The following is a 16112-nucleotide window of genomic DNA, read 5'->3' on the forward strand; positions in this document are numbered from 1 at the left end:
TTAACTTTTTTTTTTTTTTTTTTTTTTTTTTTTTTTTTTTTTTTTTTTTTTTTTTAATCAAATTAAAAAGATATATATATATATCATCAAGCAATTCTGTTATTTTTATATTGTGTATTACTTATATATAAGTGACGATTTGTTAAGAAAAAAAGTTTGCTATTACAATTAAAGGCAATATTATATTATATTATATTATATTATATTATATATTATATTATATTATTATTATTATTATTATTATATATATATATATATATATATATATATATATTATAATTATTATTAGTAGTAAAACTATATGTACAATATTTTTAATTATATCTAAAAAATTTCGAAATAAATTTTATAGTTTTTTGAATAAAAGAATTTGAGTATAATCTAATCGATGTAAATGGAGTCAGTATGAAATTTATTTACAAAAAATATATTATTATTATTATTATTATTATTATTATTATTATTATATAAATTAAGATAAAATTAAAAAAAAAATTAAAGAAAAATATTTCATTGCATTTTATTGTAAATGACTAAATTTATAAAAATATAAATTAATTGATATTCTTTTTTCTTAGAAGGAAGATAAAAAATCTAAATTATAAGACCTATTGCTTAAAAACATACCAAATCTCAGTGTTGCTTGCAACGTAGGCTCAATAATGATTGAATCGCTATCAGCAATTAAGTCAGGATCTCCAGCTATAAAATTCAAATATATAATGTATTGTTTTCATAAAAACCATATAATAAGAATCTTAAAAACATTCATACTTAAGTCTACTTGTGCTGGCTTGGAAAATAATGTAATTTTAGATACTCGTTGTATTGTCATTGCAATACAATCAAGTTTGACTAAAATCTGTAATTGAAAATTAACATTTTTATATCTTATATTATGGATTTCTATTCGGATGTATGTATATATATATATATATATATATATATATATATGCGTGCGCGCGAGATGTTATACCTCGATTAATTCTCTTGTATGATAAGGTTGTATAGCTGGTGTAAATCTATTTTGAATTATAGTAAGGGATATGCCTGGTTTTTCAATACAATAACATAATACTGCTCCAAGCATACGATCCAAGACTCTACGATTTAAAACTCCGTCAATTCTTATCCAAGGTTTAATCACTACTTTAATCTCTTCAGCAGTGCTAAAAATGATTAAATCAATTTATTCTTAACTTTATGTAATGGAAATGTATATAAATAATATTGTCTGAAACATACTTGAAATCTAATAATTTAGCGGCTCTATAAATGTCCTTTTGCTTCAAAAGTACAGTTCTGTTACGTCGAAATTTTTTCGGATTTTTAGATTCTTCATCTGCATCATCGGTATTTTCTGCCTAAACATTAACAATTTATATTATATAAATACTTAATGCTCAAAATTTACTTAATTTAAAATCCATTACTTTACGTTCTTGATAATTACTATCGTAACTTTTAGTTTCATTTACATTGTTACTGCTCATTTCTGATTCTATATCTGCACTATTATCTGTTGTTTCATACATATTTTTATCCTAATAGACGAATAAAATTAAAAAAAATAAATATCATCATTTTATCAATGATTTAAGTTATTAATTATTAAAACATACATGACTGTTTGAATTCTCACACTCAGTATTCAATTTAGTTGACGAATTGTAAAATAAATTTGCTGCTGTAGTCACTCTTTTCGCTTCTTTATCTTTACTAATAGAATTCTCTTCGTTATCCAAGATGTAAACGCTACCCTCGGGTATTGTTTGATGTCCTTCTTTCTCAAGGCGTAAAATTTTATAAGAGTGAATTATCCACGGATTAATATATCGATAATAAATATAACGCACTGTTACTATACCAGCACGTAAAACCATTCTTTTTTCTGCCAATAATAATAAAATTTTAGCAAGTTTATTATTGAGATGGTTGAAATTTGTCTGAAAATAACATAATATTGAATTATTTTAAAAATTAATTTTTATATTAAAGAAGCGAGTTATGCACATTAAGTTTGAGACTTAAGATAATAGAATAAAATTAATTATAAGTCCATTTAAGTCGAAATCAGTAAGATTCGGATTTATCAATTCGAGCTTGAATTCAACGAAATACGGATAAATGAATCTTTAATTGTTATATGATTTTAAATATTTCTAAATACATTTTTTTTTACCGAATTTGACGTAATGTTGATAAATTTTTTTTCATAATTTAACAAAATGTAATTACCGTATTAACAATAATATTAATGTTATCTTGTTATTTATTATTATTATTTATAAGTTATAAAATTCTTAATTTTATTTTTACCGTCGCGTTTATAAAAAAATATTCCAACATAATATCTCTTATTTTACTTTTTAGTTCTTTAAATTTTCATCGTATTTATTTCAAAAACTTTTTTACACGCACATGTGAATTTAAAATTTAAAAATTTATGAAATTTTATGTTGAATGTTAATAGAATCATATAATTAATTATGAAATTTTCTGGTAAAAATTGTAATTTATTTAATAATTCTGAATAATATATAATATTTGCTTATTCCGCAAGTTCTGTAAATTGTTTTAATTATGACAAAATGTTTGCAAAATATAAATTTACGTTAGTAAATTTGCTGAGTAATTGTGTTAACATAAAAAATTATTAAGTTTTTACTCGATTATATTATAAATTATCCTTAAAGAATATTTAGTTGTAGTTTTGTGTTAGAATGTACGAGATATCGATATTTTTTTTTTTTTTTTTTTTTTTTTTTAGAAATTTAACATTTGTTAATAAAATTAAATCCTTACACTCGCACCGTAAAACCGTAAAACTTCTTATACATTTAATCATTGACATGACCATTCTAAGAAAATAAGTAGTTTAAAATTATAATTCTTTATTAATTTCTAAAAAAAAAAAAAAAAAAAAAAAAAAAAAAAAAAAGTCAATGAAACTTACCACAATTTCGTGCAAAGTAGCACCAAATTCTGCTTTGGTTTTTATAAATTTGCATATTTCATCAACGTACGCCCAATCGAATTGTCCATCTTTCATGATTTCCATTTTAAAATCATCATACTGTGTCGAATACTTTGGAAAAATTGCGAATTTCTTAATATCTTCCAGTACCTTATTCGTCACTTCAACATTAATAGGTAACAAACTTTTAGGGAGTTCAAGTCCTCTATAAGTCGTAACCTCCCCCAAATTCTCGCCCTTTTCCGTCAGCGAATAAAAAAGTTTAAACGAATTCACGACAAAGTATTCGTGGGCATGATGACTATCATGAAAAGTGAGATCGTGTAATTCTTCGCGCATCTTAAGCATAGCAATGCGAGTTTGACGTGTGCGTACATCGTTAATGTCGGTACGCATTTCGATCGTTTCCGCTGCATCTCGATTACCAATACATTTAATAAGTTCATTTACACGACTGAAATTTATTTTATTAATTTCGTAACAATTTTTTTTCTTATTCTGAACAATCTGTTGACCGTTGCTTTTTCTTTTCAAGCAAGGTATGCATTGAACATTAGTACTGGCTTTATCGTGGCTTTCACTTTTTTTATCTCCTTGACTTTCTAAGTGATAAGAAAGAGATTCGTCAATCTTATTCTCCTGTTTTCCCAAATTATCTTCAATATTAGAATCTTCATTAGGCAATGTATTGGAAAGTAACGGAAAGTTTACATTAGTCTTCTTATTTAAGAACTGATTTTTCTTTTAATATGTAAAAACAAACAAAAAAAAAAAAAAAAACTTACCTAAACGAGATTGAACGACTGTATTATCATTTTTTACAACAAATATATCATCCTTATCTTGGCACTTAGAGACAGAGTGAATATTAGTAATATCCGTATCAATAGGAGTTGCAACTTGTTCACTATACAAATCACTATCCATTGATTCGTTCTGAATCTTATCATTAGGTAAATCATGAGATGTGCCTGGAAGTAAATTTTTATTCTCGTAACTACTATCTCCAACGGGGTGTATTTTTCTATCTGAATTTTCAATTATACATTGGAAATTTTTATTGTCTTTTTTCGCTTCAGGTTTATCTATTTCATTATACCTCTCGCTTATTTGAAGATACTTTTCGTCATTTAATTTTCGTTTCTTATTCCGTAGAAAGTCGTAATCGTTTTCTTTTCTTTTAGATAAACAAACTTGATCCGAAGTCGGCTGTTCATTGTCTATTTTTAATTGTTTTACCACGAGTGAATCATTTTGCGAAGTCATAATATTAGAATTCTGAAAAAATTGTCGTTTATAAATCGTATTAGTCGAGCGGAAAGTCAATTCTCAAAACGAATGATAATTTAAATATAGATATAGATTATTAATAAATATTTATAATTCAAACGTGCAAGATGTTATATCATTTAAAATTTCAATAGGTATTTCTTGTAAATTATTATTATGATCATCTTCATTATTAAAAAAAAAAAAAAAAAAAAAAAAAAAAAAAAAACTATTTATCTTATCACAGTTTAAATTATAAAACAACGTTCGATAGAAATATTCTTCGGCAAGATTTATATGTTGCTTTTCTTTTTTCATGCCGTTGCACGTCTTCTTAATTAAGCTTTCTTCGTGTTTACCTTTACGTGCTCAGCATAATCGGTACTCAAACTCTCCAAGATGGATTGATAACGAGATGCAATGCGCTGATAGACTTCGTCCTTTTCCGGTAACGTCGGGTCCAACATTATTATCTGATCGGGAATTTCAATATCAATATCTATGCTATCCGTGCCAACGAAGTCATGTATTGCCGCAACAATGCCACCGACACCCGGTTTCACCTCTATACCATCGATCGCGTTGCGCTTCCTCTCTACGTAATTTTCCATAAGCGAAAGTAAAACATTATAAGATTCGGAAAATACTTCGTAAGGCCATTTAGTTTGGAATTTGTAATAATAGGCTGAGCTTAGTTGGTACTGCGAACTGCTCATTGGCATACAGTTACCGAATTTTTTATAAGCACACATATAATTCTTCTTCATTGTCACCATCTGATCGGCTCGTATCTTCAGCATAGCGCTTCTTAGAAGATATTCTGGATATTGTTGGTAAACCTATCCAAAATATATGGTTTATTAAAGAATTTTTAAGATAAAGTCTCTAAATTAAAATAGCATTATCGATACAATGTATTAATTGTCGTAAAACGCTCGTTTTTTTTTTTTTTTTTTAATACTCTGTAATATATAATGCGCATATAAAATGTGCAATTTGGACCTAAATTCAATGATAATTAGGATGTATGAATTTTACAAATGATTTATTTATTCCATAAAATTGGCGTTAGAGCTTTGTAATACAATTATTATACGGAAATTTGCATTTGTACGTACTTAATAAAAATACCGACTCTCTACCGATTCTCTTTCTATTTTGAGTAAAAAATGTAAAAAAAATTTTATATACTTCCAACTACATTACCATCATTTTACATACCTTGAATAATTGATATGCCCAGGATCTTCTTTCCTTACCGCAGCACATAGAACTATGAATAACTGAATTAATAGTTGTAGTGTGTATATCGCTAATTTCGCGCACTTCTTTCGATACACCAGGTGAATTAATTGTCTTTGTTGGTAATTTCAGTTTATGAAAAATATTGAATTCTTGGATGGTTTTAGGTAGAGCAATTGGCTCTCGTCGTTCCATATTTGAAATATTATAATACTTTTTAGCAATATACGTTACCAATTCATTAAAAATTTTTTCAACCCTCTTCTCGCATTCGATTGGATTATCGCATTCGCCTTTTACTCGATCAATCAAACCTCCAAAACGCTTATTAACATAATAGTCTTGCTTGACCTAGACATAAAGATGTTTATCATTAAATATTTAACGTACTTGTAAAACATATTTGGATATGAGAAAATAAGTGTAATGAAGTTTTTTGTTTTTTTTATTAATTCAAAAGTGTCAAAATAATAACTTTATTGTATTATATTATTTATTTATTGTATTATATATTGTATTATATATTTGAAAAACTATATTTGAAAAAAAAAAAAAAAAAAACACGACTTTGCTCAGTAATTTTTGAGAAAAATAGTTTTTCTTCTTCTATTGCAATACCGAACAATGCTTATATATTTTTTTCTTTAAATTGTATACGTATTTTAATCGTTATAAAAAATCGACCAACGTGTCACCTCACCCGTGTGAGCAATGATAGTACGATATAATTAACTAAATTAAAAATATAAAAGCTTATGATTACAAAGTAATAAAACTATTATGTATTTCAATCATTAATTAATTCGAAATTATCAAAGTTCAAATTATCAAAATTCAATTATTTGTAAAACAAAAAATTTCACTTATCAAACGCTTAAAGCCATTGATAAATACATTACAGGGATTTATATTAATTGATTAATAGTTTGTAATACTTGAAAATACAATTAAATAATGATAATGATGAATAATATAGTACTTGGTACCTCTTCAACGCCAAGTAGAACGCTATTGACCGTTCTTGGTTGTTTCAACATATATAGCAATCGCCTTTGACATGCTCGTGATGTTTTGTTGTATGATGTGAATGAATAGGAGCGGAGGATGTCCCTTATAGCAGTAAAAGTAACAAGATTGCGTCTGGGATTTGGACACAAGTACACCATTGCCACTTTGCAGACTAGCAATATATTATCTTCGTGTTTCTCCCAATCGACTCGCAATTTATCCATTCGCTGCAATGCGCTAAAATCTATTTCATCGTATTTGACGCGCTTACGCAACATAGATTTACGTGGCAAGACTTTGCGAATGATTTTAGGTGGTTTGCTGCATGCGACCACGGGAAATTCCAAGTTAATTTGATCTTTATCACGCTTCGTTTTTAATTTATTGGTATCGCTGATGCTGTTAGAGACAGCAATTTTTACTTGATTTTGTTTCACGGGACTGCATCGTTTCTTCTATTATCCCATTAAAACAAAAACAACAATAACGATATATATATATATATATATATGTGTGCGTGTGTGTGTGTGTGTGTGTGTGTGTGTGCGCGCGCGTGCTTGTTTGTATTAATTTAGCGAATAAAGCATACTATTTTCGCAAGAGATAAACTTATGTATAAAGACTTAAAGATTTACGTATTTAATTGTAATTTTACGAATTGTACATTATACATTACGAATTGTATTAATAAAAATATTAGTAACGTAGGACGATAGTATAATAATTCGTTAGATAAATTTATTAAGTCAACTATTATTTTTATAATTTTATAAAATGGTTTTAGTTCCGCTCGTATTTTTCATTATGGGCATTGAAATTTGTTCAAAAGTAAAAGCGAACGCGATTATTAAAAAAATTTAAAAACCAAAATAATAATAACAAGTCAGAATTTTGTTTCGTCTAATTTCTAAACAAGAGATTTTCAGATAAATTTCATGTTTTCGTGTGATAACATCCTTCTACCTCATAACATCCAATTACCTGAGGTGCCTTTCGAATAGAAACATTTTGGAGTTTGGAACTCGATTTAGCAATTGCAATTGAATTATTAGATCGGCTTTCCTTCTTCTCCATATTCTTCTGACCGCTATTTACCCAGTTCCAATTCCTCTTTAAATGGGGGAAAAAGGCCGAATCGATACCGGCTGCCCCTTTACGATCTCCGGGTACAAATCCGGTATCGTGCTTCTCCGCCTCTTCCGGATGCTTAACCTTTAACGCCTGAATCATTTCAATTTTACGTGACAAGTCTTCTAGGAGGATATCTTTACCCTCCACTACCGATCTACCGCCCAGGCAGGTATTAATGCACGTATTCCACATTTCATACCAATAATTTTCGACAACTGCGAGTGAGCTGAATGTAAATCTAGTCACCGGATACGGCTTATCTTCAATTCTATGATAACCGGCTGCAGACGATGTAGTATCTAGTAACTCCGTACGTTTGTTTAGATATACAAAAACTTGATCTTTCTCCTTAAGCATTTGCGGACCAAATTGTACAAGACCTAGGTAACAGAGTCTTGAGACGATCTCGTGAATGCTAAACATATATTTACGCTTTAGAAATAGCATATTCCTAATGGGTGTTGGTAAATCTTTCACTAAAAAGTGCTTTTTAATTGGATGATCGAGGAGTTCCTGTAAGCCGGGGACATCGAAATTGACATTATGAACTTTCACAAAAAGCGATAGTGGCATACGTAAAAGAACATCGCACATTAATGCCCATCCAATTGGGTAACCTAATGAGAAAAAAAAAAGAAAAAAAAAACTTGCTACTATATTCGTATATATCGATAGAACATTTCATACTCTATTAAAGAATTTGTACTTATTATCTTTTAAATAGAATATTTTATAATATAAGATAAGTATGTTAAAATAGATGAATAATGTGATTGGAAGAGATCGATGTTAATTAATTAAAACAGAGGCAAATAAATAAAAATTGACATAGCCATTTAGCCATTAATATAGCGAAATAAAATACACACATTGGATTATAACTATTTAATATTCCATTGATTGAAGTTGTCATTAGTAGTATAAATACCAATAATAGTTAATTACCTTTATGTTTAGGTAAAGGAGGAATAAACATTTTCCAATTGATATCTGCATTATAAATATTTATATCAGTATCTACTAGATCATCGTAAAGAAATCCTTGATTTTTTAAATTTTCTATAAATACACTCTTTGATGTCCGATGCTCAGGATATTCGTATATCAAATAATATAAGAATATGTGCATAGTTTTCATACGTATAAATTTCGGACTATAACCATACTTTTTCCCAAGCATCTAAAAATTAATTGATAAAAATTAATTGCTTGTTATATTTAAATATTAGGACACTATTAATTGTAATTATACGCACATTGCTTTTACAAATAACAGTCTTTTCTTCGATATGTTTATTGTCGTTAGATGCATTAGTGACATCATTAGAAGCCGAGTTTTTCTCAATATTATCGTTTGATCTAGCCGAATCAGCTTCTGTCATACAGAATTTCAATTTGGCTTGCTCAACTGCCGATTGAATCACTGTATCATTAATATCAATACTTGGATCACAAATGAAATTGACTATTTTCTGTTTAGTTTGTTTTTTGTTTTTCAAAATTAATTTAATATATTTTATCAAATTGTCTTCGGCTAATTTTTGTAAAAGCCTTATCAAAGAGTTCTTATCAATTTTAACTTCAAGACCCTCTTTATCTTCCTCTGCATTAATGTACTGAATCAAATTTTGTTAATATCATTACAGTCTAAACATTACAAAATACAAAAACAAAATAATTCAAATTTAAAATACCTTCATTAGCTTTTGTGTATCTTCAATAATTTTATGTTCTTTTATACTTTCGATAATTAGATTTGCTCGTCGCAACAGTCTATACGAAATACTTGATTGTTTATTATTATCAGAATTTTGTACATTTTTTAAAAAGCCAACAACAGCTATTTTCTGAGATTTTTTTTTACACTCCGGTTTTTGAATAATTAACTTTGTTTCTATAGTTTTATAAAAATCACTGTCAATGAGATTAGCATTTATATTATTTTCCAGAATACCGGCATTGCTTAAAGCATTAGTTTCGTTCGCTTGTTTATTATTTAAATTTTTACTGTCATTTTCTAATATTGTTCCTCTGTTATATGTTCGTTTTGAAGTATATTTATATTTAGCTTTATTCTTAAACAACTTATACTTCCAAAGTATATCGTTGACTTTTGTAAATATTTGATTTTTAAATTTACAACCACTTTTAAAAGAGTCATCCACTCCATTAACAGATTCTGTCGCACTTGTTTTATCCAATGTATTATTTTGCGTATTTCTTTCATCCTTATTATCGTTGTTTAAGTTTTCTTTTATTTTATCAACTATCATTGATCGACTATATTCTTTAATTTTTGATATTTCTAATTCAAATTGCTTTTTAACAGAGCTTTTTGCATCAAATTTTTTTGACACAAATTTAGTCGTTCTTTGTCTACCGATATCATCTAAATATGTAGATACAACCTTAGTTTTAACAAGATTGCGAACTAACGTTCGACTTATAAGTTTTGTTAATCCTAATTCTACCGCGAGTTCTGTTTGACTAGCACCTTTAAATTCTTTTGATTCCACAGTTTTGTATATTTGCGTTAAAAATGGTACATGCAATTTTTGATTTTGTAAATCCAATTGTGAGGGATTATCATCTTCTTTTATTTCTTCAGTTCTCCAAAGGTCCACTATTTCTATATTTGGATCTGATAATGTAACTAGTTTAATTATCCTCTCTTTTGATGAATTATTTTTAACTTGCCATTCTTTATCTGCTGAATTTGGATAATACGATCTGTAGGGTACTTTCTGTAATAAATTGCAAAATAATCAACAAATTGATATTATGAAAATATTGCTCTATTAATTTCAATAAACATTCGCACAATTTTATCAATTTACTTACAAGATCAGTTCGAAAAACCTTTTGTAATAAATGGATTTTAAAAAATTTCTTAATCGAATAATCTAGATTTAATTCATTTTTAACTTCAGTGTATTCTGCAGCATAATTCTCTTTGGATTTAAGATAATTTATAAGATGCTCAGCCCACATAATTACCTTTGGTTTTCTAGTATTAAAGAATCTAGTCAAATGCACCAATGTACCTGTATTCTGTCCATTGTAATTAATTCCAGAACCTCCTTGATAATAAACCTGTTTTCTTATTAAACCATGTTCTTGTAAACCTTTTCTTATGTAAAATAAAGCCTTTGGATCTTCTTTTATATTTACAGATTTTTTAATTGTTATTTCTCCTATACTACGAGATCTACCGATTCGTTCTAAAAGACAATAATGTGAAAGTGGTAGTTGAAGAATTGAGCTAACGTTACTCTCTATTAAGGCTCTCTCCCTCAAACTTTGGGAAGCAACAATAACTAACTTTTGGTTATATCTGTTACTAGCTTCCGATAATATTAAATTTTTAACGATACAAGAAATGTCCATCCTTGTAAAATAAGACGAACATGATCCTCTGATGCCAAGCTTCAAATCTTCGACAGGACAGTGTAAATAAATATCTTTTTGCTCAAAATCCTAAGAAAAATTTAAAAAATCAATAAGTAAATACAATAAAAGTCATTTTAATCAATTAAATAACAAATTAAATAAATTTACTTTATCCGTATCTAAATTCAAATACTCAAGTTCATATCCATCATAAATTATAAGATTGTCTCTTGGACTTTCTAACTCATAAAATATGAAATCATCTATTTCTAAACAAATTTTCCAAATCTGTTCCATAAAAGAGTTTTTTAATGGCAGCGAATATCCAAGTTTTATTGCCAGTCGTTGCCATAGTGCTGAAACAATACAAAAATATTAACTAACGTATATTATAATTAAATTATATAAATTAATTGAATTACATTCTAGTAAGGACTCTAACGTTACCTTCTAATGTTATTCCATCCAATCCTTCCAAAGCCACTTCATCAATTATTATTTCTACCAAATTAACCGATTTTTTTATAATCATTTTCTTAAAAGGATAAATAAATTTCAATTTTATTATTTATAACTGAAAATTTTAATTTGCTTATCACAGGTTAACATTAACCGATGAAATATATAATTCCCGGTTCTTTAATTTTGATCATATGTGAATTAACCTATCAGTACATAGTAATGCTATGTTATTTTGTCGATAGGCAAAGTGATCCGATAACGTAATTATGTACTTTTAGCATTCAATAACAATTTGTCGCCATAGTATAGTTATTTTATTATAAGTTTTCAATTCTGCATAGAAATTTCCTTGTTCATTTTGTTCATCTTATGTATCTGCGAACTTCTAACAACATTTAGAAAATGGGGCAGATAAATAAAAAAAATACCATATAAAATTTTAAAACGAAAAGAGCTAGTTATAAATATATTTCTTTTAAAAATGAGATTAAAAAAATAATTGTTATATTAATATTCAATAGTATTTTCAAACTCTCTTGTACCTATTAGCGAACTCGTATGCCTACAAGAGTCAATAAACAAAACAACTAGTTTAAGGTTATTTCTCTGTTCTAGAATTAATTCATTAAACATATTAAAAATATTGCTTATAAGTTTTATTATATTTTTTATACATTATAAAGACTATGCTTTATACATATAATTTTGTATATATATATATATATATATATATATATATATGTTAAATTGAAATTAATTTCTGTATACAAATCTTGCTTTAGGCCATTTAAATAAAATCCATTTTAATTGTTATTTTCATGTTTATTTTATAAACTTTTTAACTACGTAAATGTTTTGGTCCCTTTTTAAGTTAATAAATACAGCAATTCAACTTTGAGAATTTCATTATAATACATTAGATTCTGTTTAATAAATATTTAATTCCCAAAATAAGTTAGTTATCTTAAATTTTAATTTCAGCTAAATGAAATAGGTACTCTCAGTGTCGTAAATCACAATATAATTAAACCATTAAATAATATTGTATAATAATGAATATTTTAAAATTATTTATAAATTAAATTAAAAACAAAACAAAAATGTATATATATATATATATATATATATATATATTATTAGCAGGTAAATGTATAAATAAAATAATGTTGAGAGTACCAAGATTAATAATTATTTAAAACATGATTTCTGTATTTAGAAACAAAAGGTTTATATATTTTTAGTTTTTTAAGCATTTAATTTCTTATAAAGTTGAAGTTGATTTTATAATACATTATAGAAAAATTTGTTAGTAAACAAGTCTATTGAGATTTAGAATTATTTAATATAAGTTTTAAGTTTAGTGTAAATACATGAATTTTATATATGTATTTGTTTGAATATTCTTTATTAAAATTTCCAAAAAAACAAAGGAAGTAAAACAGAAAATTGTTTATATTAGTATTATAAATATGTACTTATTGAAAAATCAATTTATGACTGATTTCATTTCATCATACAATACTAACTAATAATTTCAGTATATTACTACAGAAAGTAATTTAAACAATGTAGAGTACATCGAGTTACGAATATTGTAAATTATCATTTGTGCAAGTAGTCATATATATTATTTTATAATTGTTTCTTTAATAGTCAATTTTTCATTAAATATTTACTTAAATATATTTTTTTGATTGAAATAAAATCGTTCTTTTTAAAGTTATATTAAATATTAAAAAAATTTATATTTTAAGTAAAAGTCTTTAATTAAATAAAGTATACTAGGTATAATAAATAAAAATATTCTGTAATTTATGTACAAGAATATATATTTTACATTGTATTAGAACTGTGTAATAGATATCTATTTACATATGTTTGTTTCATAAAAAAATGTCATCAAACTAATAAAATTAATTTATTGAATTAAAGCAGCCTGAGCTTGCTCCTTGATTTCCTCCGTCAATACAACTATATCATTAACATTAGATTTTAAGTCCTCTTCAGCTTCATGAATAGATTCTTTCAATGTTTTCAATTTTTTATTTATATCAACATAAGTTTTAATTTTTTCATAAGTATTATTTATATCAGTTGGTTCTGATGACAGAAAACTATCATTGTAGCCTGATTCTATATAAAAGAACGATACATATATCATTACAAATATAATATAAAATTACTGAATTTATTTACATTATGAAGAAAACATTTTTTTTTTTAATTTAACAGTCTTTAGAGATAATTACCATGAGTTAAGAGCGTAAATGCTATATCATTATTGTCTTTTGAATTTTTTAAATCTTCTACAATTTCTTTCATATTTGGTGGTTTTGGTCTCTCTGGTAAAGTATACTTCTTTTTATTTCCAAACATATTCTTGCTAAATAACTCAACTATATTCCACTCAATTATATTCGTGAATAAAACTTGTTGACAATTTAACCTAATTTATCGGCTTTCCTATATATAATAAAATGAATAAAATATCCGTATTAAATAATGCATTAAAAATAATTGAAAGTGTTTTATTACTTGTTTTTTTTTTTTTTTTTTTTACAAACCTTTCATAATCTTAAACTTTTTAAGCAATAGTAAAGAATAATAATGTTTTTAATTGAATGTTCCCCAAAATGAGCTTAATTTAACTTAATAATCAATATGAGTGTATGTTTAGAAAGTAGTGAAAGTTTGCATCGTCACTTTCATGCTAATTAATTGTTATAGGTAACTTAGTAGAAGTAATGCAGAATCAAGGAAGTTCAATAAACGCAATGATATACAAACAAGGAATAATAAATTTATCGTTATTACACGTTTCTCTTATTTATTTGAGTGATGAAAGTGCAAACGACAGCTAATGATTATACAATGCCTATAATAATATCTTTATTCGTTATTAAAACATATAATCTTTACTAGCTTATTGTTTGAAAATTTGCAATATTAATAAGCATTTATTTTGGTATAACATTGTTTATTAAAATTCGTTTTTATTCATTGTTACACGCGCGCGAATACGTACACAACGTACACTTAATGCTTAGTACTTTATTATTCCGAATAGTCAATCCAATCCATCGAATTGAAATTATAAAGACATTCGTATTTTATTATTCTGGTGTGACATGATTATTTATATTGAAATACATTAAATTATATTCGAAATCTCGCGCTATTACATTGTATTCATCGGATATGTAACGAATGGTAACACGTGACTTTGAATTGCGAACCACAGCAAGAGTAACAGGTGCACTGTCTAGTCCAAATAAATATGCATTGACTTATTATTCTTCTTGATGATTCTCATTTTATACTCAGCAATCATTATTTACATTTAGTATTTGACTTTCTATTTTACGGTTCTTTCTATATTTGTTAATATTTTGTAATACATAATGGCGATCGATATTCCTGGATTCGCTTACGCTGCTGCAGTAGGAGCCGGTGGGATTATGGGTTATGTAAAATCAAGTAAGTTTTACAATATATTTTACATCAAGGATCTTTCAATTTATCATTCTAAAAGCTACTTTAAATTATTATTAATTAATCAATCAGGTTATTTATATTTGTTTATTTCAGAATGTTGCATTTAATTTGATTTCATATTTATAGATTCTATTGCATCGATAACAGCCGGACTTTTGTTCAGTTCTATTTTAGGATACGGAGCATATCGTACTACTCAAGATCCACAAAATTATGGAATTGCCTTGGGAACTAATCTGATACTAAGTGGTATGATGGGATATCGTTTTTTAAATACGGGTAAAGTAATGCCTGCAGGAATTATTACTGTAATTAGGTGATGATGGTATTTTATATTTTGATTTGATACGAATGACTATAAAGGCAATTATTAATTATTAATGCTTTCTTAATTTATAGCACATTCATGGTAATAAGGTATTCATCTAGAATATTTACATCTTCATCTATAAAAGTCCAATAGAGTAATAAATTTAAAATGATTTTAAATATATATTTAGATTATACTTGATCTTTATACTTAATTATAGTTATAATAAACATTTGAAGGTAATATAGGTGTTATAATTGTATAACATTTTGTAACAATTTTAATAAATAATTTATTATTTATAAAGTTATATACATTTATATAAATAGTAATTCAATTAGCTTTAAATAATCCTTTCAAAATAAATCTGTTGTTTATATATCCGTATAATTTTATATAATCCAATAAAAATATTTAATACTAGTAATTACTTAAGGACATTTAATGTAAAAAACTTAAGTACTTTTTTTTATTTAAATAGTTGTATCGCTCGATTATTGAAAATAAAAGTTGTTGCATTTATCTGTAATAAGAAATATCGAGTGGGTTTTAATTGAAAATCTACTCATAAATATAAATGGATTTATTTAACATTTAAAAATATAAAGCTTTGGAATTAATTTCAATGTAAATTGGAATTTGATGCAGATTTTTTATTTCCTTAATTATAATAAAAAAAAAAAAGAAGTTTATATCAGTATCTACTGCATATTTTCAAATTATCCAACACAATTTTTCTATAAACAAATACATAATTAATACATTTGTTTTTTGTTTTTCTATAAATATCTATTAGACTAAATGGAAATGATAATTATGCTAAAGATT

The 16112-nt window shown here is 26.0% G+C and overlaps 3 protein-coding genes across 3 annotated transcripts; 1 reads left to right on the top strand and 2 right to left on the bottom strand.

Moving 5' to 3' along the window:
* Window positions 1-541: 541 nt before the first annotated feature.
* LOC105361225 (general transcription factor 3C polypeptide 1) lies at window positions 542-11549 on the bottom strand. The gene is made up of 19 exons (XM_011498334.1): window positions 11465-11549; window positions 11186-11373; window positions 10469-11104; window positions 9322-10371; window positions 8884-9243; window positions 8573-8807; window positions 7460-8244; window positions 6475-6951; window positions 5468-5839; window positions 4591-5085; window positions 4024-4255; window positions 3763-3948; window positions 2957-3633; window positions 1623-1946; window positions 1434-1544; window positions 1246-1364; window positions 977-1169; window positions 775-862; window positions 542-702 (listed from the first exon to the last, which is right to left on the bottom strand). Exons 1-19 carry the CDS (start codon window positions 11547-11549, stop codon window positions 575-577), a joined length of 6741 nt encoding a protein of 2246 aa, XP_011496636.1. The 3' UTR covers window positions 542-574.
* A 1773-nt stretch (window positions 11550-13322) lies between these two features.
* Window positions 13323-14312, bottom strand: LOC105361106 (UPF0449 protein C19orf25 homolog). The gene is made up of 3 exons (XM_011498210.1): window positions 14294-14312; window positions 13729-13942; window positions 13323-13612 (listed from the first exon to the last, which is right to left on the bottom strand). Exons 2-3 carry the CDS (start codon window positions 13853-13855, stop codon window positions 13398-13400), a joined length of 342 nt encoding a protein of 113 aa, XP_011496512.1. The 5' UTR covers window positions 13856-13942; window positions 14294-14312; the 3' UTR covers window positions 13323-13397.
* A 371-nt stretch (window positions 14313-14683) lies between these two features.
* On the top strand, window positions 14684-15473 carry LOC105361107 (transmembrane protein 14C). Its single transcript, XM_011498211.1, has 3 exons — window positions 14684-14956; window positions 15101-15290; window positions 15374-15473. Exons 1-3 carry the CDS (start codon window positions 14881-14883, stop codon window positions 15435-15437), a joined length of 330 nt encoding a protein of 109 aa, XP_011496513.1. The 5' UTR covers window positions 14684-14880; the 3' UTR covers window positions 15438-15473.
* The last annotated feature ends 639 nt before the right edge of the window (window positions 15474-16112 follow it).

The sequence above is a fragment of the Ceratosolen solmsi genome, unplaced genomic scaffold (assembly GCF_000503995.2).
Source record: "Ceratosolen solmsi marchali unplaced genomic scaffold, CerSol_1.0 scaffold14, whole genome shotgun sequence".
NCBI lineage: Eukaryota > Metazoa > Arthropoda > Insecta > Hymenoptera > Agaonidae > Ceratosolen > Ceratosolen solmsi.

What these genes read in the sequence shown, in the direction of transcription:
- LOC105361225 (XM_011498334.1), bottom strand. Translation starts at nt 11,549, where the DNA reads ATGATTATAAAAAAATCGGTTAATTTGGTAGAAATAATAATTGATGAA. An exon ending in ATACACAAAAGCTAATGAAG is followed by an intron (nt 9,244 to 9,321) that starts GTATTTTAAATT and finishes AATTTGATTCAG; the next exon opens with TACATTAATGCAGAGGAAGA. An exon ending in GTGAGAATTCAAACAGTCAT is followed by an intron (nt 1,545 to 1,622) that starts GTATGTTTTAAT and finishes TTCGTCTATTAG; the next exon opens with GATAAAAATATGTATGAAAC.
- LOC105361106 (XM_011498210.1), bottom strand. Translation starts at nt 13,855, where the DNA reads ATGTTTGGAAATAAAAAGAAGTATACTTTACCAGAGAGACCAAAACCA. An exon ending in ATTTACGCTCTTAACTCATG is followed by an intron (nt 13,613 to 13,728) that starts GTAATTATCTCT and finishes TCTTTTATATAG; the next exon opens with AATCAGGCTACAATGATAGT.
- LOC105361107 (XM_011498211.1), top strand. Translation starts at nt 14,881, where the DNA reads ATGGCGATCGATATTCCTGGATTCGCTTACGCTGCTGCAGTAGGAGCC. An exon ending in TATGGGTTATGTAAAATCAA is followed by an intron (nt 14,957 to 15,100) that starts GTAAGTTTTACA and finishes TCATATTTATAG; the next exon opens with ATTCTATTGCATCGATAACA. An exon ending in GGAATTATTACTGTAATTAG is followed by an intron (nt 15,291 to 15,373) that starts GTGATGATGGTA and finishes CTTAATTTATAG; the next exon opens with CACATTCATGGTAATAAGGT.